The sequence below is a fragment of the Halyomorpha halys genome, unplaced genomic scaffold (assembly GCF_000696795.3).
Source record: "Halyomorpha halys isolate HHAL.00 unplaced genomic scaffold, Hhal_1.1 Scaffold468.1, whole genome shotgun sequence".
Lineage (NCBI taxonomy): Eukaryota > Metazoa > Arthropoda > Insecta > Hemiptera > Pentatomidae > Halyomorpha > Halyomorpha halys.
The window spans coordinates 299,001-324,014 of record NW_027114236.1 but is presented as its reverse complement, the minus strand read 5'-3'; the positions used below and the strand labels follow the sequence as shown (position 1 = coordinate 324,014).

Sequence of the window (25,014 nt, the reverse complement as noted above, 5' to 3'; positions counted from 1 at the left end):
ATGATAGAATATCGGAATATTATTGCTAATGTTAGAAATAAATAATTATAAAAATGTCTTTCATATATCATATACTTCTATACTATTTCTTGTATTTATCCCAACTTTAAGGTCCGACCTTTTTTTTTTTAGTGACCGATATTCCGATATTATCGGTTACTGGATATCGATATCAAAATATCGGATATCGGAGACAAAATATCGATATCGATATCCCATCCCTAATGGATGATTGAAGATCAGGGATGGTGTTAATCACAAGAGTGAGTAGTAGGGAACTCGATATTAGTTGATGGAATATAGAGTGGTCTATACATAACTGAAAATGGGCAGTGGTAGATATGTCTATAACAACCATCAGCAGGGGTCTGAAGCAGTGAGCCCATTCTGGTAATACCAGGCATCACATAGACAAAGGGGCTTTTGCATATTTATACAGAAATAACATTTTTATTTACTTTATAGTTACATATATTGAAAAATAAATTATTTAATTTTTTATTTTATAATTACAAAAATAAAAACGAAAAAATAAAATTAATAAGAACATTAAAGAAAATTAATGCTTTGAACACTAACCGTTTGAATTGACTCCTGGTATGGATATGGAAAAGTGTGTTCACTAGCATTACAATCTTCTGTTGTAGTCACCTTGATAAGGCCGAAATATTGGGACAAATAAAAAATCAATTTTTCTTTTAATTTGTATTTTCACACTCCTGACTAATGTTTCCTTGTATTAAATCTACAGTCTACAACATACACACCATTATTCACCAAGGTAGCTTAATTTATTTAAATCAACTAACTTGTACCAACCTCAAGTATTCGTTCCTCTGTCACCAGTAATGGAAAATTAACATTTTTTATAGGTGTATACATTTAAGATATTTGTTTTCTTCTCCTCCCATTCATGTGGGTTTTAAATAATTTTTAAATTTTTTTAATAGTTATTATTAGATCAAACTTATTATTCTCTAAATGCTTGAAATGATTCTAATATTGTTGATTATGGTAACCACCCATTTAATCCCAAAACAACAGAATGCTACATATTACAATTCCTTATTTGTATATATACAATATCTGCATCAAATTTTAATCCCATTGACTTATTGGAAACTGGTGATTAGTGAAGAGTGAGTAATTCAGGGCTTTTGCCTGTGTATAGGATAATTGATTGATTATTATATGTCTGCTTTATGAACTTACAGGGATACTACATGTACCATTTGTTTTAATACTAACATGAAAAAACTAAATAAAATTCATAATAGGAAATATTAAACTATATAAACCAAAATCCTTTAATTAAAAAAAAAAAACTGTAACAACGCATAAAAAAAAAAAAAGGGGGGAAATAATTAAGTATAAAACTAAAATTATATAATTAAAAATGGTAATTAATGTTCTATTAATAAAGCTGACAAACGCGAAAAGAACCTATATCATCTATTCATGGTCATTTAGCTAGTCATTCAAATTTTTTTTGTTTCATAAATCTCAGATAGTTTATTGTTTTTTAATAAACATCTTATCAGTCTATATTTTGATTACTGTCTCATAGAAACTTTTGTGAGTCATTACGTCTTTTGATTACATGTGCATCTGAAACCTTAATTTTTCTAAACATTTTCTAGCAATATAATTCCTGATACCTAATTAGCTCAGAATATTTCCTATCTCCTTACATCTAACACTTTAAGATCAACTTCTACATCCCCTTTCTTTCAATGTGGAATTTTTTTAGTATTCAATTATAAATATTGTCAATAAATGGTTCTGATTAAGTTTCATATTTCAGATAACATCAAGATATCCATCAAGCGTATTATTATGTAACTTTTTCCTTAATTTTCTGTTTCTGTGTAGAAGCTATATACTTGAATAGTTTGAAGTCTCTCAAATGGTCTTTTTTTTACAATAAAATCAAGTTTTTTGTATAATATAAGATAGGGAAATTGGAAAATGATATTTATAGACAGTAGTTCTAAATGATAAAAGACTGGTGAGATCCTTGTATAGCTCAGATAAGGACATGGCCAACTGAATAGATCCATATTTCTTCATCCCATTCAAAGGTTGCTGGTACATCTACCTGAGCATGTGCTTAGTATGTACAGGTCAGGGTATCAGTGCGGTGGGTTCAGACCAAACAGTATAGGTGATTCTCATTTTCAAATTCATCAATTTTGAAAGCCCAAAATAAAGGTGGCACCCTTGATAACCTTAATGATTCCCTGTATTGATCCATTCTTCCCCTCATATATTACAAAATTTGTGTTGAATTAAATTTTTTTACCTTGTAATCACGTTTCATCAAGTAGGGAAATGAAGTGTATTATGTAGTAGAATACTAAATATTAGGTTTGAATCCTGCTGTGGGAGAAAATTTATTTTCTGTACTATCTTCTGTGGATTGACTGAGGTTCAGAGACCCTGCTAGGGCACACCCAGCTCCTATCAAGTGGGGCCCTGACCCTTTAATTGGTTACCTGTAAAACTTGGCAAAAGAGTGTGTATACTGACCTTGTATAACCATTGGTCAACCAAAGGAAGGTTTTAATCTTACATTCCTTGGCTCAATGTGCCAAATGAGGATCTCTCTAGTTATTCCTGTTTCATTATTATTAAGATTTGTCAATAGTGATTTGTCATTTGTGAGGTGGTTCTGTTACCACTGCTGTATAAATACATTAATTACCTGTTTAAAAAATAGTGTAAAATATTCGTAAACATAAAGGTAAGTTGGTGAAAGCCAATTTCTATACCGATTGCAATCAGTCAGACATAAGACAGTTATCCCAGCTCGTAGCCATCTCCTCTACTATTAATATTTTATATGTGATATGTTCATTATCACAGTCCAGAGCCCTTCTTGTAAAAATATAATCTCCACAGGAAAGATAAATTAATGCTGGCATGTTTTTCATGTAAGGTAATAATACATCATGATAAACATTGGGATCTTACCAAAAATGATATTTCTTTGAAACAGAAAAAAATGGATATGCCCTCATCGGCAAGACTACCCAGCTCTAAAGGAAAAACCTCTACCACAATTTCTGGGAATAAAATGGAAGATAATAGAATCATTTCGTTATTATGTTCTTTTGTTTATTTATTTATTTTTTGGATTTATTGTTCAAATTTATTCATTTTATTTTAATTTTTATATAAGTTTAAAGTGCATTTTATTTTACATATAGATGTTACCTCTTTTCGGTTGTAATTTTATAATCAATCAATCATTTTATTTATAATTCAGCATACTATTATTATTACTAATTATATAGATGATAAAATTAGCTAATAAAAATAAGAACTGGAGAATAACAAAAATTAAAAAAAACAATAATTATTATTAGACAATAATAAAAATAAATGTGATGTATAAATAAATATAGATTTTTAAAATGGATGAAAAAATTTTAAATGTCGACATGGTAAACTTAATATATTTTTTATGATAATTTATGAATTAATATTTTAAAAATAGATATAAGCATAAAAAAATATTTAAAAACATGGATGTTTATATAATGGTTTATTTATGACCTTTTTAAAAATTAAAATTGTATTGTGCACAATTTTTTCCAAAATGACATGAATACATTGAGAAATGGTGTAGAATTATATCGGTTTGTTTTTTTAAAGATACTTTTTGTGGATTATAGTACTAACATTTATTAAGCCTTTATGATTTTTCTATTAAAGGAATAATAAGTAGAAACATAAAGAAATACACATTTAAATAGGTAGATAAATCCACTAGTAGAAAATTGTGCATTGTGATATCCAATCTTTTAATGTTTTTGACACAGAACAACAGCAGTTCGATATGGACTTTAGACAATAAATTCAAGTAAGGCAAAAGCCAACTATGGACAATCTCTGGGTAGGTTGGTGCAACCACAAAGTAATGATACTCATGCGATTAAAGTATTTGTTAACTCAACAGCTTGATAGATGGAATAAATGTGGTCATAAGATATTATGTTAAGAGCTGTAAGTGGCTAATGAATGAAAACATGTTACAAGATATATTTTCTAGAGCTAATAGTGCTTTTTCTTTCTGTAAGATATCTCTTCTGGGTGTAATGGTACATTGCTCCCTTTCACAAGATATCTTTTCTGGGACTGTAAAAAGAGCTAGTGGGACAGTTGGGTTAGTTCAGAAATTAAGATTTTTTAATTCTTTATTTGTATTTTACCAACAAAATTTTAGAAATCAATAAAACAAACTAAACAAGATATTGATTAATTGATTTTTTCATTCATACAACTTTGTTTTAGAATCAAAACTAGCTAATAACTAAAATTCCTCAATTTTTGAATTCTTTCTGCTTTTATCTAAGTGTACAATAACATAACCTTTAGCTTAAGTTTCATTTGAATGCTTTGTCACAATAGATTCTTGGATGAATCATCACTTATCTCAATAAATAAGAGCATTTATTATATACAATATCCCTCTAAAAATCTCCACTGGTATTCCATCATTTTTTCCATAGAATAGAAGAACATTATTTTTGATTGAAAATCCCTTCCATTCCTTGAATTAATTTTCTGCAATTATTGATATTTACTCTAATAGTTTCAAGTGGTCAGGCCCTTACTTATTGAAAGTACTTGTTGCCAAAGGTCAGACAGCTTATAGGTATGTTTTCTTCCTTACTGGTATCTGAGAGAAAACATACCGATTATTACTCCTTATATACAAAATAATAGACATCTCTATAATTAAATCCCCTTGCTGCTAGATTTCTTTTACCATCCATGATATTTAAATTATGGTTAGGGGAAAAATAACTGTATGTAACCTGTGAGTTTTGAGCTTATAAAACTGAGTGATCAGAATGGTCTGGGTATTATTAACATATCATCATATATTGATTCAGGGTATTAACAAGACTGTTAGTGATACTAACCATACCCGCTGTAACACGTTATGTAGTTCCACCTCGATTTTGTATTTTCACATCCTTTCTAATATGACAACTAGGATATGGATTTAGGTATAAAAGGTATATGAGTTTAGGTGGTGTGGTAATTTATTTACTTTTTCCTGTCACATTGGGTTTTGATTTTTCCAGCAGAAATCTGCTTATAAAGTCATTTGAAATCTTTTTCTATAGTTTTTTGTGTTTCATAGTTCAATGTTTTTATAGCTGCTGTGGGTTTCAATTTCTCAGAACTTCTGACTGGAAACAAAAAAAAAAAAAAACATTGTTGCAACCAATGTCCCACATGTTTTTAATAAATGAAATGTATTGCAGTCATAAATGATTGTGCTTTACTGTAAAATTGTAAATCTGTTCTGAGTTGTTGGAATGGCTGAAGTTTTACATATCTGTAATAAATTCGCTTCCTAGATCTTTGTACTTTTTTTATTTGGAGGGAAGGAAGGGGGAGATGCTCCTATATTTCTATCCCTGTGAGTGTCTGTAGTTCATATTTAGAAATTAATTTTAGTATACACTGATTTCATTGATTATTTGATAGCAATAGATCGTTGAATATATGCAGTTGAGAGATGCTACCAAAGGTTTATACAGGGTTTTGTTTCTGTAGTTTAAGCTGTTATTTTTATTTTCTCTCTGTTTATTTACCTGCCTTTATTAAACATTTTATTCATCTTTTTAACTATTTTTTTTTTATTGTCATGCTTATAACCATTCCTTTGGATTCATTTTTAGTTATTCTAGATATGCATGAAACTTTTGCTTGGTTTAATATTTATGGTCATTAGTGATTGTAAAATTTATTTTTCCAATATCTCGTGGTGACAACTATTTTGAAAACATCTTATTAAAATATTTCCTGAATATTTTCTACCTGTGATGACTTTCAAACTATCTATAGAATTGTCTTTTATTATTGTGTAAAATCTTGAATTTCTTCGTTTCTTTACACCTTTTACAGATAATCCTCCATGTGGTCCATGGAAATTGGTTGAAGATTAATATCCGTGCTCTATTGACTATTGAGCTTGCCCTTTAGTGTTTTATTTTGAATTGATTAATTGTTCTCCCCATTAAAAATTTAATAATGATTAAGAAATTATAAAAGTAATTTTTGATAACTTAATCATTTATTGTGAGCATAATATTCCCAAGAACAGGGTTACTTTATGTTGGTATGTTTGTTTGTAGGGTAGAAGACTGCTTAGAAGTGTCGTGCTGTTGAGATAAGGAGTTTCTTGGGCTGGGCATCCACACAAATAGAATTCAACCCGTAGAATATCATTGAATCATCTTCTACTATCTGCTGAAGAGGCAGGATACTGATCGGAGGTAGAAGAATTAATGTAAATATTCTTACACAATTTATCTCTTGTGCAGAATTGAGAGATTAATAAACAACTAAGAAACAAAATATTCAGTCATAAGCCAAAAAATCTTAATGTCCAAGATTAAGAAGCCCTTTCATCAGCTAGCATTTCCGTCTAAAGGAAATACAAAAATGGATCTAAGTACTCCAATGTCTATGTAGTGTTCTGATAGTACATTACAACTTTAATAGAATAAAATTTGTTAATCGTATATTTTCGCTGATCTGATAAGCTTGTAATGTCCATGTGAAGAATATTTTAACTGGTCATTATGGGAAAGCTGAAGAGTGGGGGTTATTTCTTTGTCACTTATTCATCGATTACCATTAAATAACCGTATAATGGTTATTATTTTTTATTAATAAAGAAGTATTAATAAAACAAATTTAGCTTTGCAGTTTTTAAAACCTTAATTCCTTTTTTTACATTGTTTAAATGGGTTTCAACAATTTGGCGGATTATCAAGATTGGACTGTATCCACATAAAGGTTTAATCTGTTTGTTATCGGTAAATATTGTACAAAGGAGTGTTTTAATAACTTTTTATAAATTGATAAATATTTTTTCTTTCCAACATAAATGTAAATACTATATATGTGGTTATTTATATCCATAATAACCACAGCTGTATCCATTAATCGCTGATTTAGAATCATTTGGATTATGGCTGTATCCAGTCTTTTTGGAATAAACAGATTCATGTTAACAGCATCAATAAAAATACTTCATGTAGACTTACCTCAGGAAAATAAAATTATTGAAGTGTTTTTCGAAATGGTTAACATAATTGATTTTCTAATAAATAAAAATATCTGTGTGACTTTTTTTATGTATTTAGAACCTGAATAAGCATCTGATAGTTCGGACAATGATAATATATCAAATATTGCAAAGTTTGTTTAAATAAGTTTATGGAATCATAAACTGTGCAATAAAACATTGTTTTAGTTTGTTAAGGATTAAGAAATGAAAAAAAAAACTATTGATTGGTACTGTTAATGATCCTTTTGTTTATTTAAACCAGATAAAAACCATGAATTATTTTAATAGTTTGATAATGATTTTCTGTGAGCGCTGCGTACATGTATGGTCTTAAGTTTTCATTTGTTCTACTGTTAATGTCTCTTGAAGTTTGACCTTTTGAATTTTCTGAATTCATTCTAATAAGTCATTTCAAAACTTACTTTAGGAGGTTACTCCAATTATTGTTGTGATAGGAATTGTACAATGTTTGTGTTTGATGTAATAACACTTTTTGATTTGGTTTTGATAGATTACATTTATTTTTGATCAAATATGAAGAGATTTTTTCCCTATTCAAATAAAGAATATTACTTTTTTTCTGCTTTCTGGTCTCTTATGGGTAGAATAATGTGAGAGATATTGATCAGCTTTATCTAAATCCTTCATATTACTTATGCTGTGAAACCTTGTAAGTCTTAAAAAATCATCTATACGTTCCATATGCAACTTAAAAATAAATAAATCAACACATCATGCCATAGAATTATCATCTTAACCATAATTTTGTTGGATTTTTATCTAATTCTTTCTGACTTTAAGAATTTATTTAAGTTGTCCCTGGAATGATTATTTGTTTTTTTTTTCTTTTCTTTTGAAATAGGTATAAAGAATTATCAATTTTTTATTAGCAGAGCATCACAGCTAAAGTTATAATCCATTTACACAAGCTTGAATGAGATGTTTTTTTGTTGTGAATCGTCTTGGCTTTATTTGTACTTTACTTACAGTTATCATCACTTTTTAACCTTCATATTTTATCAAACAACTATTTATTATGCTGAAAATTACCCACTATTTGCACTCAAATTTATTAATTTTAAAATCAACAAAATAAAATGAATTGGTAACTATTATGAAAATTCAAAATATTAGGAATAAAGAATATTTATAGGTTTTATATATATATTACTTTAGGGAGAAAAATGGCTGACTGCCGCCTCATGGTAATCTTTGCATGTTCTTATGTTGCTTCTTGTTTCTTTTCAGCTATTCACTTTTTCTAGCCCTCTCTTCTGCTAATTTTAAGGAAAACTGGTGAATTTTGTTTCCACTGCCCATATCATGTAATATCAAGCACAGCATAAGGCTCATCAAGTTTTCTGATGTGATATTTACTCCACACCATCTCTTCAATTCACTTCTTTCTTCTGCGAAGTGTATGCAAGTAAAAAATATGTGCGCTGTTTTTTCAATCATATGGCCTGCAGGGTATTCTGCAGTATTGTCCAACTTAAGGCAGTACTTGTAGGCTGTAAAGCATCTCCGTCTGGTGAACCGTTGGGTTACATATAAATCCACCTCACTATGTTAGCAACCATACCACAAACCAACATCGTGTATCAACCTGTAAGTCTACCCACCAGAATCTGCAGCCTCCCTACGCTGTTGCCACTGAGTGACCACTATTTGCCATTCTTCTCTCGAAATGGGTGAACATCATCCATAATACCTACTTCTTTCTTCAACAGGAGGCATTCTGGCTATCATGTATGACATTCATAGGAAACAGTTCAAAATGCACTTACTGTCCTTAAAGAAACTCTGTGATAAACTGAAATTATCTGTCTCCTGTATGATTTCGTTAGCATTGCTTCTTTCCAAATTGGAGCTCCATATGACATAATTGAGAGAACAACAGTAGCAAGAAGCCTTCTGTGACTCTCTCTGGGACCTCCAATGTTCGGCATAAGGCATGACCATAAGGATATTGTTTTAGTATCTTTGACACTGATGTACTCCATATGAACATTAAACTGGAGATGTGTATCGATTATCACTCCTAGTTACTTTAAACAAGGCTGAGAACGAATCTCGTGTCTACCTAATTTCACATTGATTGTTTCGGTTTGTTTTAATGGTAACAAGGAGTGCCTCAGCCTTGTGATCTGCAAGTTGTTGGCCCACTGATGATAGCCAGCCTTGGATTTCAGCAACGCCCTGGTTGGTAATGAGGGTTACTTATTCTATGTACCTTGCCACTACCACCGCTGCAACATCATCTGCTAAGCCCTCAACTGTAGCTCTTTCCGGCGTTGTCAACCTAAAAAGCTAAAAAAAAACCTAACCAGGCCAAATTGGCTGGCACAGCCATAGTCCTTAGGGCATCCAATATGTAGGTCCAATTTGCAGTGTTAAAAGCGTTTTTAACATCTAGGGTAATGGATTACTGTATACCACTTAGCACGTTTCCTCCACCTTACTACTGCAATTGCTGTACAGGCACTTTTGATTGCTACTCCAATAGCATCGATTGTGGATCAGTCCTTCCGGAATCCATATTGAGCCCTTGAGAGCCCATTTGCTCTCTCAGTGAACTCTTGTAGCCTAAGAAAAAGAAACTTCTCAAGCTCCTTACCTATAATATCAAGCAAACAAATTGGAAGATAGGTTGACGGGTCTTCTGTTCTTCCTTTACCCTTTGGAATAAGAACAAGTTTGAAATAAGTCTCTTCTAAGGTTTCAGAAATCAACCTTCACACATGCAAGAATTGAAGAGATTTATAAAAAGATCTGGACTTTTTTTAAAGCCATCTTAAGAGCCACATTTGGAATACCGTCCAATCCAGATAAACTGCCATGTTGTAGGTCTGAGGATTACTTCAGACCATTTGCTTTATCATTGCCATTAGCCTTCTATCTCTTCCTGAGTGATTGTTAGGAAATCAGTGCGATGTATGTTATCTATACATTCAATAGTAGTCAACTGTTCTGGAAATAGTGTGCTGAAAATATTGTCCACAACATCTGGTCACATGGGGATTTGCGTCAAACCTATATTCAGTTTCTTAAGAGCTATTTTATGAGGCCTACTCCAAGGGTCTTCATCTACCTCATCAAAAAGTTCTTTCCAGTAATGTCTTTTACTTTCCTTGATTGGTTTTTAGAGGTTCCTTCTAGCAATCTTGAACTCTTCCCGAAGCTCAGAAAACTCCAATAGATGCCTCGCTTGCTGGTAATCTCTTCTCACCGAAACAGATCAGCAATAGTATCTATCCACCAGTAGACTCCGGAATGATGTTTACCAGGCTTTGACTGCGTCATAGCTGCGTTACAAGCTCTAGAAATAAAAGAGGTGAGTATACGCACCTTTTTCTCAAAGTCTTCAGTCGTGATGCTGGGATGGCATAACAGCTAAATATATACAGGTCATTGATCTTAACCCATTCAAAGCCAGACTGTGACTGTATTTACTTGCTGGATAGTCCAGGCACCACACGCCCAAATAGCAGCTTTACCACTTATTAGACACTTATGAGGAACATTTTACATTGCTCCAAATTTTTGTATTGCTCTCAGAGAATAGCCACCAACCGTTTGAACCACCAAATTCAACTGTAGTAACTTCATCTACGATGTTGTTGGATTTGCATCATGGTTTTCATTGCTAAACAGAAAGCTGGGCACTTAATACTTCTCCTTGGGTGCTTAACATCAATATTTTCTGCAGATAATGCACATTTGGATTTCTAGTCACATACAGTGCTTTGTGACCTGCTTTACCACAGTTTCAGCAAAAGGAGGTCCTATCTTTTCCAACATAATTCCGAGCTGTGTCCATACTCCCAGTAATGGAAACATTTTTGAACTCTGAATTTTTCACGTATAGGCTAAAGACCAGGCCTATTTGCGCCTTACCTTGAGCCATACCGTTCTAGCCTGGAGAACTGGAAGTGCAATGACTGCCGTTTGTGTGCCTCCTTAGGCTTGACGGATGGATCTTATTGCTGTGATGGGAACTGGCTCTTTGTCTAGGAGAGGTTTTAAGGCCTCCATAACCTCCTCTTTGCTGGTGAGAGCATCCAAATCTCTTAGTTAGAATTGGGACTCCTCCGTCCAAGTGTGCTCTTCTGTTCCTTCGCCAAGCCCTTCTTACATTGAGCTTTTTAATGTAGTAAAAGATTGCCCTTTCAAGCTAATTGCAGAAGACCACTGTTATTAATTTTACGGACCTTAGTTATTGAAGAGGCCATCTCCACCATCACTGTATCTTCTCTTACCTTTTGCAGAACATCTGTATAGGACTCAGAGGTTTAAGGTGAGGTTTCCTTGCACGATTTTTTCTGTACTTCTTTTTGAGGTTCCTTATGTTGGAGTGCCGGTTTTTGAGTGCTGTCTACTTTCTGGTACACCCCAGGTTATTTCTATTCTATTTGATGGTGTTTCTGATATTCCAAATGTTCAACGTTTCTTTTCAACTTAGCTCTCAGTTTTGGCTCTGACTTCATAGAGTGCGGTTCTATTGTAGTGTTGTACTTATTCTATTAGACATTTTTGTTTTCTTGTTTTATTCAGTTGTTTTTTTTTTGTTGTTTTCTTTTATAATTAATGCTATCAGGCGATGAATTAAGCGATTCACTCAGTTTATTCCAAAACCTTCTACATATTTCTGTCGATAAAACTGATGTAGATCTACAGACAGACAAATCCTATTGGAAGAAAAGAAATCTTGAACCTCCCGATTTACTACAGTCCCAGTAACCTGTTAAAACAATGGGTAAATACTATCAGGAAATTACTTCTTTAAAAGCAAGGGTGGGCAGTTCATTTAACCAGTTATCTGAAATTGACCTTTCATCCAATAAGTATACAGCAGCAACACCAAGTACTAGCAATAATAACAATACTAACCCGAATGTAAAGCCCAATTCTATAAAAATACCACCGGTATTTCTACATAATGTTGATAATTATTGACTGCTATTAAATGCATTATGCATTGGGCCATTCACTACCCAATTAGCTGGGAACAATCCAAAAATTATGTTTTTGAATAGAATAGTATATAGACAACTATAGAACTAAGACCAAATATTATGATGAAGAAAAAATTGAATACATACATTTTCTATCTATAAAAATAAATATTCGAATGTAGTAATTAGGATGGTTCTCTATAGCATAGCCGAAGAGGAATTAAAGGACAAATTAGATTCAAAACAATTTGAAGTTGTATGCATATCCAGAATACTAAATAAAGATAAAAAAAACCAACTCCTCTCTGTTCAGTATATCTAAAAAAAAATGAAAAGGTTAAAGATATTTTTAATCTTAAAAATTTATTTTCTGCACTAATTATAGTACAACCTAAGCATAAATACATTGATATTCCTATGTGTACAAACTATCAGAGATATGGTCGCACAAAAAATTATTGTCATTTAGATTCAAAGAGTGTTAAGCACAAAGGTTAACACCATTTCTCAAAATGCCTGTTAAATTTTAGGATAAGCCATTTTGTGGAAATTGTGAACTATTTATTATGAGGGATGTAAATATTATCAAACCATAAAAAATAAAATAAACACCTCCTTAGCCTAATACTCGTAAATCTGAGAATAATTTGAATAAATCAGCTATCAGAATCACTTCAAAATCTTCATATGCTGTTATTATTCGACAAATATTAAAACAACTGGAACAAAAAAACTCAGTCCACAGTTAATTTTTAACTTTTGTAACTAAAATTATTATTGAAGCTATTAAACCCTATTTAGCACAAATTATATATTATATATAGACATATTTATTAACGCTATTAGCTTCTTTCTTCATGACTGGACCATTATATAAGTAACAACTTATCGACTGTTACTAATTCATTCCTAACTAACTGCACTTTACTACAAATCAAATTTTATTCTATAAATTCTCAAATATTTTTTTTTGTCTGTAGATACAGAATTAATAAAATTAAAAATTTTAAATTGGAATGCTCATGGCATATCTTCTCAGAGGAATGAATTCAAAATTTTCCTTGAATCAAACTTCATCGATGTAGCCTGCATAACAGATATATTTATCCCAAAACATCAAATTGAAAATCCCAGGTTACGAAATCTTATGTATGACAGAGATTGTTTGACTCCTTCCAGTGGTGTAGCCTTAAAAATTAAAAATAATATTAGCTTCCCTGAAAATATTATTTCCAACATATTTAACACAGAGGTTTTTTCGGTCCGTTTACACTCGTCTCCTGCTATCGTCGCTGCAGCATATAAACCTCCAAATAAAAAAACTACTTCTAGATGTGATTTTTAAGCTGTTATCTCAAGGAAACCAGACATTATTTTTAGGTGACATTAACAGCAAGAATATTTACTGGGGATGCCATAAATAAAATTTTAATGGAAATACTTTGCTTGACATTTGTTCAAGGTACAATATTCAAATACATGTGCCAAATGAACCTAATTTTTACAGACCAGTCTGTGAACCTGACATTCTGGATATTGTATTAACAAAAAATTTTTAGGTTTCCTCTCTCATCTCAAGTAATGACTGCTTTGAATTCGGACCATATCCATGTATTAATTAATTTCTCAACTGAGATACACAAAGAAACAAAGAGAAAATCCTTCATTAATGGAATGATCAACTAGGAAACGTAAAAATTCTAGTTGATGAGAAATTAAAACTGAACAAAATTTTTCGTACCGCTTAAGAAATCAATGAAACTGAATGAATCAATCTCAAACTGTTTACATGATACAACTGTATGACCTTTCCGGTTAAGGGGAAAAACAATCTCTGGCAGATGCCCGAAATCAATCCTTCTAAAAATTAAAGAAAAAAATCATGCGAGGAGACAGTGGATGTGCACTAGAGACCCTGTTCACTAAAAGAAATGGAACCATCTTAAACACGAAACAAAAAGAGGATCTGGATGAATGGGTATATTATAATTATCATCATAGAAATGTAAAAGATTTAAACCCGAAGGACGAATGATTATGGAAGGCTATTTTCCTGATATATGGAAGAAAGCCGAACTCATAGTAATTCACAAGCCTGGTAAAAACGCTAAAGAAGTTAGCAGCTATAGACCCATCAGTTTATAACCTAGTATTGGAAAACTACTGGAATCATTTATAAAAAAAGCATATTTCTTCTCAGACAAATCTATGCCTGTACTCCTCAAGGCTCAGTACTTTCTCCCATTCTGTTTTACTTTTATCTTCATGACATTCAGTCCACATATACCTCTTATGTTCGCTGAGGATACAGCAGTTTTTTCTCAAAATAACGGCATATTACTAGCTAGAAATACTTTGCAGAGTCACCTCTAATGATCTTGAACAGTACTTAACTAAATGGATGATTAGTCTCAATATTGAAAAATGTACTTCAGAAGTTTTCAATCTTAGACGCCCGTGAAACCCACCGGGACTAATCCTCAAAGGTAAAATAGTGAAATAGTCTCTTGCCAATGAAGCAGTAAGATACCTAAGAGTTTACCTAGATTGTTACCTTACCAGGAATCATCATATTAACATTAAATCATCAGTTATCGGTAGTTAAAGGAGCAGTAGCTAACAACTTGGGAAATCTAATCTCTTCTCGAAGACGAGCCCAGGCTGCTGCAGGACATTCTGTTGTAATTTCTATAATTATCTATTCTGTTATTGACATTGCTGCTGTTTGTTTATTTTTCCTTTTCATCTCTTTCTCAAATTAATTTTTTTTCCCCATTAGAAATCAATTATTAGTTTTGTTGAGTGTATGAATGTCTTTTTTTTTTTTTATTAACTTTACTTTTTCTCTCCTCTTAAGAATAATTATTTTTATCAATTTATTTATTTATGTATATATTTTTTATAATTCATCGTTATTATTCAATATTTATAGCATTGTAAATAGTTAGGGGTGTCTTTTGCACGAGAGTAACCCCCCACAATCAGTTGTTAACTGTAACTGTTATATCAACCATATAAGACCCATCAGGCCAATCTGCTATTAAATAAAAATATACCAATACTAATAACTTAGTACTCTTCCCTTTAGCATACATCGCTAAAGGGAATGTGGTAACTGTCACTGTGGATTTTGAATTAGCAACGATCTTTCCTAGTGGACTAAGCTCTGCAGTTTCGATAGGTATGGCAGTTGTTTCCAACTTTTCGAAGTAAACAGCTGTGTGTGTGTGTGTGGTTTATTCTCTGGGATTTTATAATCTATTAGAGGAATTTAAGAGAAATAGGCTCACGATTTTCTGTTTATCTATGAAGGCCTTGAAGGTAATTTTGGAGTCTCTTAAATATCCTGTCTTATTTTTCCCCTTCCTTTTTTTTCCCATGATGTCTTGAGCTGTACTGATAAAACTAAAGCAATTAAATGAAAAACATTTCTTTAAATTTGTCTTCTGGGGTCTCATACAGCTTTTAAAGAATATATTTCATTTTTAACAATGCAGATTGTGTGGAAGAGTGAGTATGGAAAATTAATTGGTTTATGATTTTAGATAATTATATGGTTTGAAATCAAATCTTTAACGATTGTATGATATTAATTTTAGGGATTTATACAAAGATTAAGACCTTTTGATTTTTAAAAGCTCCTAATTACACTATTTTTGATATGTACTTCTGTGTAATGAAAGTAGCTCGTTTACAAGGCTGTTACAAACTATTTCTAGTTAATATGTTTTGGTTATTAAATACCTTCCTTGCTGTGAATTTTTTCCTCAACTCTCAAATGAAATTCAAAGTAGTTGAACTGATAAATTAATTACCCAAATGTTTCGATGAAACAGTTTCAAAATGTTCACGTTCTCTAATTGAATAATTTCAGCCATCAAACTTAAAAATTTGTTTGAGATATTTACTCAAAAAATTATTACAAAGCTATAGATGGACAAACTAAACCCATTTAATGCAATAAGTTTTCAGTAGTACTTCAAACGAGCAAGTTAAAATACATACCCAAACACATTACCCTCCTTTTGGCTATGCCATAATTTGGAAAAGATCTGATATAAACGAGAAAATGGTTCCATACAGAATATTTTTATGACTTGGATGGATATCTTTTTGTAAATTGTTTTCTTAGAAACAGGCTCATACACTTTGTGTACTAAACCATAATTTTGTTTGGTTGTGTATTCCTGATGTTTTCATTATTTTTACAAAATTAATATTAAAACACATTCCACATACTCGCTAATCCATCTAAAATAATTTTTTTCAATTTAATAAAAATTTACCTTCTGGAGCCATAATTTGTAGAAACCATTCAGTAGCATTGTGTTTTTATGATATGAAAATATATTTAGTATAATAATGTAATATTAATGAATAAAGTTCTTAAAAGGATTTTTAGCTGTATTGGTCACTAAAGTTGTTTATACTTTTGTTGTTAGACCTATACTTGTAAAGGATCACTAAGGAAACACTTGGCCTTACATTCGGCTCAGTCTGGTGACCTCAAATGTCAGCTGTGCCAACATGTAGCTCCTGATCAAGAAGCCATTATACAGCATGTCAGAGGGCACACAGGCTCCAGGTAGAGTGGCTTATTATTTTAACTTACTACTGAACTAAACGTTTCATAATTTTGTGTTTTGGAATTAAATATCTACTTTCTTCTGTGTTAAATTCTTAAAGTAAGTTATTTCCAATTTTGTCCTGTCCCATTTTAAATATCATTATTTACTTATCACAGATAGTTGATAAATCTATTAAATATAGTCTATTAAATAAAAACAAAATTAAAACTGTACAGCTACAACCCATGAAGGGTCAGGGGTACAATACTTTGTAAGGAAGTACTGTTATTAGACCAACGGTTGTACAAGGAGGTGATTTGGTCAGAATCACGCTCGACCGCCAGATTTTTACTCTATTAAGGGTCTATAATAGTGTATAATGCCTAGTACTTAAACTAACTTGAAATCACTTTAGGATGTGCGATGTCTGTTTAAACTACTAACATATCTGAAAACTTCGACAATTTATAAATAATAATAATTTTCAAGAGATTGTACAAATTAGTTCAATCACATTTTCTCTCTCCTAAAATTAAAATTCCCTTCTGTCCATTGTACATCACCCATCACAACTGCCCTGATGAAGACCCACATTGTGAGTTGATACATCAGCAATCAATTAATAGTTGAAAACTATTTGGTTCTTCTTGACTACAGCCCTGACCATCTCCTCAAATTCCTGAGAGAGATGAAGCATCTACCTTAGCAATTGCTGTGGTGCCAGTTCGAATTCAGCCTGGGGGGGGTTTGACTTTTTTTTCATGGTGGCACCACAGAATCAAAACTTGTTCCCCACTCTTATTAAAATAGCTTTGTTACCTATAGATAGAAATGAGTTGGAAGAGGTTAATAGAAAAAAAAAAAAGGAGACCATTTTGCGAGACTTGCTTATTTGGACTTACAGGATCTCAAAATGTGTATTTCTATTGAAAACTCAAATTTGAAATTTTTCACAATCACAATACTTCTTGAAGTTATTTTATATTTACTGTCAACTCTCTATTATTCTCAATGTGGCAACAAATGAAAACGTTTTTTTATAAGTAAGCTGTTAAACAAATAAAACGATACACTCATTATTCTCTATGCATCAATAATAAACAAAATACTCTACCTTTCAGCTAATACATGATCCTCAGGAACATACATTTTTGTTGCAAATTCCAGTACAAACTCCTAGAATCAAACTCCCAAGGTAGAGGAGTTAAAATTTAAATGAAAAAAACTTCCTCTACTTTAGAAGTTTAAAAAAAAATCGTAGAAAAACAACGAGAATAAGGTATTGTCAGTATAAAATTATAATAATGTAATATAAATGTAAAAACATAAAGAAATGGAGATAATAAAATTGTATAAAATAAATAAAAGAATATATAAACAAGAAAAAAATATATACAGTTTAAAGAATAGAATAATTAAATAAAAGTATAAACATGAAACATATTTAAGAGAATACAATTAGTTATGAGATATTGAAATTAACAGATAGAGCATACATTAAAGACAGATTATATAGAAGGATATCTAGAAAGAAAATGGGAATTGTCATATACATTTGAAAATAGTTAATTGTGTTTAATAAGGTTTATGATATTTCTGCAGATAAGAGAAATACAATCTTTATATACTAAATGGTTGAGAGGATTCGGTTCGAGATTTATATAGAAGATTCAGAAATAAAGCATTTTTGATGGGTTAAGAGCTGTAACAATGATAGAAGATTGTCAAAGTTTAAGGAGTGTTTGAGGTTCAAGGTGTGTTCGGATAGTCTGGAGGAAGAGAGTATAAAGGAGTACATGGATGATTTATTTTTAAAAATACAGGTTTTGTGTTGGTTTTTGGGTGTGTGGACATAGGAAGAATTGCAGTTAGAAGTAGAAGAGGGAATCTGATAATCTACGTTTATTCCAGTCAATATACGCTTAAATTTTGATGGTACTTCTTTATATCCAATGAAAAGGGCTGGAGACCACAGCTTGGTTATTGGTTATCAAGTGGAAGGAAAAGAAGGACCTCCAAATCATGCAATGGAACACAGAAGGTCAACTAAAAAAAAAATAGCCTTCCTTAACAGGATCCATGAAGAGGCTATGGACATATTCTGCATCCAAGAACCTACCTCAATCCCAACCTACAATTTGGTGTGAGAAGCTATAAGGGCTTCAGGAAGGATGGTGTTGGCTAAAATAAGGGAGGAATCCTCACCATAATGCAAAACTCTCCCAGCCTTATATATACCTTTAGAAAATGAGTTTCAAAACATTGAAGCAGAGATCCTTGGAACACTGGTGCAGACCAGAGACAATTTTTGTTGCTATGTCTATTTCCCTAATGATAAAACCCTTTAAGCTATGGACGTCCCTGAGGATGATTGCCCTGTAATAGGTGACTTCCATGCTCATTCCCCTTTCTGGGGGTATTGTAATTTAGACTAGCGAGGCGAGAAAGCTGCATACGATTCTGGCTCTTCTATTCGATGCTTCTACTATAGCAAGGTCCTCCACTTACACTGTTGTGGAGAACCACTTCTCTTCTAGGACACAGAAAAACTCATTGAAGATCAGTTACTACAGGGCAAGTCTTATCATGGACAATCCCTCTTAATGTTATCCTCTACCTGTTAATAGGTACACCGTTTTTTTGCTTTCCTTCTTTCAGAGTAGCTGTGCACAAGGGAATAAAGGTTTGTCGGTCTTATATCAGTCTCTTATTTCCAAAACTTAAACCTTATAACCATATAAATCTTAAACCAAATCCTGTTAACCATAAAGTTGATAAATATTATATTTCTCTCACCTACAGACATATCCTAAATCTTATCAAACATGTTTAACTATTTTCTACTGAATATGACTACTCCTGACCTAACTCACCTTCTTTCTTGATTTTCTTCCATTTTTTTACCCATTTTCTTCTGTTTATTTCATTATTTAATTTATATTTATTTTCTACATTGTATCACATTCTGTCTACTGTGTAATTTGTCTTCATTGTATAATCTATCTGTTAATTTTATTATCTCTTGGTTAATGGTGTTCTCTTAAATATGTTTCATGTTTATGCTCTTATTTAATTATTCTATTCTTTAGATTTTCTATATTTTTCTTTTGTTTATATATTCTTTTATTTATTTTATACAATTTTATTATCTCCTTATATATTTATTTTATTTTATACTCCTTATATATTTATATTTCTTTACTATATTCTTATACCTTTTTCTGATTGTTTTTCTATGTACCACATTTCCTTTCGGCACCTGAAGTCATTATTCCCCTCCTTATCACCTGATTACTTCAAATTGCTGTTAACAACTTGTTCCTTATCTGCCACAATTCAGATTAGTATTGTATTATTTATCTATTTACTTATATTTATCCATCTCCTTGTTCTGTTATTGACCATATTTATTATTATTATTATATACACTTCCTTTCTTTTCTAACCCCTATTTCCTTATTTTAATTTTACCATATTTTTTGTTACTTTTATTAATTTTTTTTTTACTAATTATTATTTCATTGGCACATTTTCAATCCATTGAATTCCATGAATGGAATCCATATCGTTCATTACTTATCTTTTTATTAATATTTATTCTATTCATTCCAACTTATATTCTTAATTTATTTCATTCAGTTTTATATACTCCATTCTATGTATATTCTTGTCCTTCTACCATACTTTACAATGTTTGTATCTAGTTTTTGTTCATTTGTGTACCTTTTTTGACTGTCACCCTGACCATCTTCTTACAATTAATTACATTATGGTCAACTCATTGTCTTCCAGTATAATTCAATAATGAACTTTTGTAATTAATGGAAAAATGTTTCTTTGTTTAAAGTGACAGGGCTAATATGCACTCTAGGCCAGTTCTAACAGTATTATCAGATTTTCATAGATTCTAGAGGAGAAAAAACAGGATGTTATGAAAAAATTGGCTGCTTTTTCTTGTCTAATGTTCTTTATTGCTTGCAGCTCATATTCATTGCATTTTACTCAATACCTTAATTTTTTCTACAAATTAATTGTATGCGCTATGGCATTCGTCAATTTTGGCCAAGATATGTCGCAAAATAAATTCATAATAATGAATTTTGTAGTTCCTAATGATGCCTTTGTCCAGTAGGCAGCAGATAGCTGTATTATTGATTGGGGAAGTAATTATATTAATGTTTTATAAAGTAGTTAAGGAATGTAATTGCTTTGTTATCTATCTATCTATCTATCCGTGGCATAGCCCAGTTAGGACCTTGGCCTCCTCAATGAGCGTTCACCATGTAGCTCGGTCTTGTGCGGCCACTCTCCAGTTGCGGATGCTCAGAAGTTCTCTGGAATCCTTGATGACGGCATCTTCCCATCTCAGCCTTGGCCTGCCTCTTCCTCTGGTCTGATGCAGCCTAGAGTCCTAAATCCAGCAACCTCCTCAGGATCTTAACCACTGACATCCTGATGACATGGCCAGCCCAGCGCAGCCTCCTCAGCCTTATGTGCTGCATTACATCTCCCTCACTGAACAGCTCGTAGACCTCCCTATTGGTTTGCCTCCTCCAATTCTCACCAACCTTGACACAGCCAAATATTCGGTGCAGAATTTTTCTTTCGAAGATCAAGATTTCCTTTTCTTCAGCACTTATCAGGGTCCAGGCTAATTTCTTTGTTATCCATGACTTAAATCAACTTTCTTGCTTTTATTTTATTTGTAAATAACAATGACCAATCCTTTAATATTTTGTCATTCACAAAAGACTTGTCTTAAAAGGCTCTAGTATTGTCTGGAAGAGCTATAAAAGATAATGTTGTATTTTCACAATTGAAAATATCTTTAGTCAAAGAGCTGGGGCATATTTTTTCTCATTTAAAAACAAATTACTAATAATGTTATAGTTGATGGATGCAGTTTTCCCTCTAAGTGTTTTGTATTATTAACATGTTTCAAGATTTGAATTTTTCCATCTAACCCACTCTAGCTTTCAAATTATTGTTCCCTTATTTTAGGCTACTTATAAATCCGTTTTTATTATTATTATTATTGTGCCTGATATCAGAATATTAGTTTAAATTCAGCAAATCTAAGCAAAACTTTTTTTGGTTTGCTGAACAAAAAATAAGGGGCTTAAGAGTCTTTTTAAGTAGCTCATTTTCCATGCACTATGTGTTTCTGGAAAAAAAATTGTTTTTTATATATGTCAGCTAGAAAGATATTTGTAAGCTAAAGGCGTGCTAACATCAAAAACCAAGTTTCATTTTGTTGATAACATAATGGATGTTACCTAAGAAGAGAGGCACAAGGAGATTTTGGATGAGGTTTTCTCTCAAGCTCAGAGTGAAGTTCAGACTTATTAGGTGATTTGAACAAAGATTACAATTACTGCTTTTTAGTAAAATTAGGTATGACGGTAGAATTTTAGCCGAAGTTTAAATTAAAGTTAATTCAGATATATCTCCTTTGTTAGCACTATTTAAAATTCAATCCAGTCCGCTCTTTCCATCTTATACAGTCCATATTTTAACCTAGTCAGCCCTATTTAACTTAAAAGATCTGATGGGTAATATTTAGATTCCAACAAGATTACCACAATTACAAAACAGCTAGATCTTTTTATCTTTCTCTTTTTGTCTCTCCATATCCTAAAGCAACAACACTGTTTATACATCAAATAAAGTATTCTTTTTTATTCTTCTATGTATTAAGTATTTCCAGTTTAATAAGGGATTTATTTATTCTGAAGAATAAAATTGAGAAGCCGTCATGAATAGGACTACATAATTTCAAGAAGAGTTAACAATTTGTTCTTTTCACAGAAATTCCCTCTCCTTTCCTTATCATCCTTAACTTTGAAAACCAGTATTCGTCAATAATTTTTACTCTTCCTTCTTAAAATGTTAAGACTGACCTTGCATAAATTTTATGAAAGAAAAGAAACAGATGAGATAATCAATTAACTTAAAAAAAGTTTTATTTGCCGAAGTTAAAAAAAAAATTATTAATATTTCTCACAACAAATCTGACAGATCCTGGCTGTCCATTTCAGAGAGTTCTAATTGTATTTCCATTCAATACTCTATCAAAAATTCATGAGTGCTTTAATTTGCAGATACATTTACTCTAAAATATCTGATAATTACTATACACTTAGTCTAAAAAATCTTTTCATTACCCAGATCTACATATATGTAGTAATAAGTTAAAATATATAATTTATTTTAGCAAAACATTTTAAGAATTTAACCTAGTAATTTTTAAAGTTTCTAAATTGTAGTATACCTAGATAAGTAGGTATAGTTACTTATTATGTTTTTCAGTGTAGAATATCATATTAAGTAAAATTAAAATAATTATTATTGGTCAGACTTTCCAAATCAGCTGCAGACAAGAAGTATCGCTGCTCAGACTGTGACCGTTCATTCTTTACCCGTAAGGATGCAGAAAGGCACTCGGTAGTCCATAACAGGAGCCGTGACTTTCTTTGCCAGTTTTGCCCTAGGACTTATGGTCGTTCTGACCACCTCTCAAGGCACATTGAAAAATCCCATGGGTCACACGAGTCTGAAGCAGGACCTTCTTCTAGTTTGGAGTTATCAACTGTCGATCAGCTTGACAAACGTCCTGCTTCAACAAATGTTTTACCAGGATTCACTCAAGCTTTTAGAGATGTTTGATAATATAACAAAGAATTGTTCCTTTTTTTTTTTTCTTTTTTTATACTCATACCAGTTTATATTTTTATAAGATTATAAATGAAAAGCTGTTAACTTAATTAATATTACGATTTATTCTTCTATAATTTTTGTATAATCAAGAATCATTGTTCTTTTCTTGCATTGTATTTTACAATTAAATTTCAAATTATGTTACCTTAATTTATGGAGAGAGAGAAGCCTAGTTACATACTGATCAAATTTCATTACTTTAGGTTTTTGTATTATTTAAATAGTAAAAGAAGTTGTACATGATATATATATATATATATATATATAAAAGATATGCTTAGCCAAGATGAAAGACTTCAAAAAAAGAGAGAAAAAGGGACTAGTAATGAGACGCATGAGATCACGATTATACTTCTTTATTTGGCTCCTTAATCTTATATTACATACATATCCTATATATTACATTCTGCCATTGTTGACAGGAGGAGTTTTAGGACTACGATCAATAATACCTGTATTCTGAATATAACTCCCCAGTTTACGAACACTTCTCGTAAACTCAAAATAAAAAACAAAAAACAAAATGAAATCAAAGCAATTGGAACAAAACATAACTTAAAATTACACCAAACTTATATGTACAAAAAAAAAATCAAATACATTTCTTCCAATGAGTGCTTGCACCCAAAAACAAATTATACAAAGAAAATAACTACTTCTTTAGTCTTCTTCTATTCACAAGACTCTCCTATTCACAATGTTCTTCACTTTTCACAGTTCTCTTATTTACACAATTGGGAAAAAAACACAATCTGTTGCATTTTTGATGAGAAGACACTCCTGGCACCTACGGAGTTGCCGCCGCTGGGAACCTTAATTGTTCAACATGAACCGTATGCTTTTTCTTCGGTTCTTGCATGCTTTCTATTGTGACTACATTGTGTTCCCTGACTGTAATTACCCGGAATGGCCCCTCATAGCGCAGGGATTCTTTGCTCCTATTGGACCCTATCCTTCGATATACAACCGTTCCATTTATGTGGATTTGTATCATCTAGCGACTAAGTTGCTGATATTTGTGTTTCCTTCCATTTCCTAGCTTTATTTTGTTTGTTTTTATTATGAAAATAGAGTATATCGAATGTAATAGCCGAGAAAAGTCAAAAGAACTAAAGTGTGTGGATACCGACTTTTTTACTTTTTATTTATTTAATTTTTTTAAGAAGTGAATGTGGTTATAACAATACGGAAATTTGAAAATAAAGAGCAATCAAATTCTAAAACTACTGCCCATTTAATTATTATTATTGGCGCGACAGACCGTGGAGGTCCAAGGCCTCGCGCGATGTACTTAGGAAATACATTTCATGCGTCATGCATTTCATGACGTGGTTTTCATAGGGTGTGTTTGTCACTCCCATCCCTATTTTTGTGAGTGCCACCCATTGGCTAACAGGCCTCACAAATGCCCGGGGGAGGCTGTAAGTGAATATTGTATAATTATATGCTTGAAAAAATCCCGAATAGGGCCGGGGGCTCGAACTCGCAACCTTTGGGTTGGCAGTCAGGCGCGTTGCCCCGCTGCTACCATCACCCCCACTGCCCATTTAATAATCACGTTTAATTCGATCCCTGGCATTATATTGAATAGTTTTGAGATTATTATTGTTATAATGTTCTTAGTTGTTTTGTGTATCATTTTAGCCCTGATGAAGCCCTGCAAAGTGCAAATGTCGGA

The 25,014-nt window shown here is 31.9% G+C and overlaps 1 protein-coding gene across 1 annotated transcript in view; it reads left to right on the top strand.

The window, feature by feature from the left end:
* The window catches only part of LOC106683120 (zinc finger protein PLAG1), a 54,283-nt gene extending 30,735 nt beyond the window's left edge, over positions 1–23,548 (top strand). Inside the window, exons 5-6 of the mRNA XM_067051461.1 lie at positions 16,494–16,636; positions 22,976–23,548. Coding sequence (XP_066907562.1) covers positions 16,494–16,636; positions 22,976–23,285 — 453 coding nt within the window. The 3' untranslated portion in view covers positions 23,286–23,548. The remainder of the gene's footprint in view (positions 1–16,493; positions 16,637–22,975) is intronic.
* Positions 23,549–25,014: the final 1,466 nt, after the last annotated feature.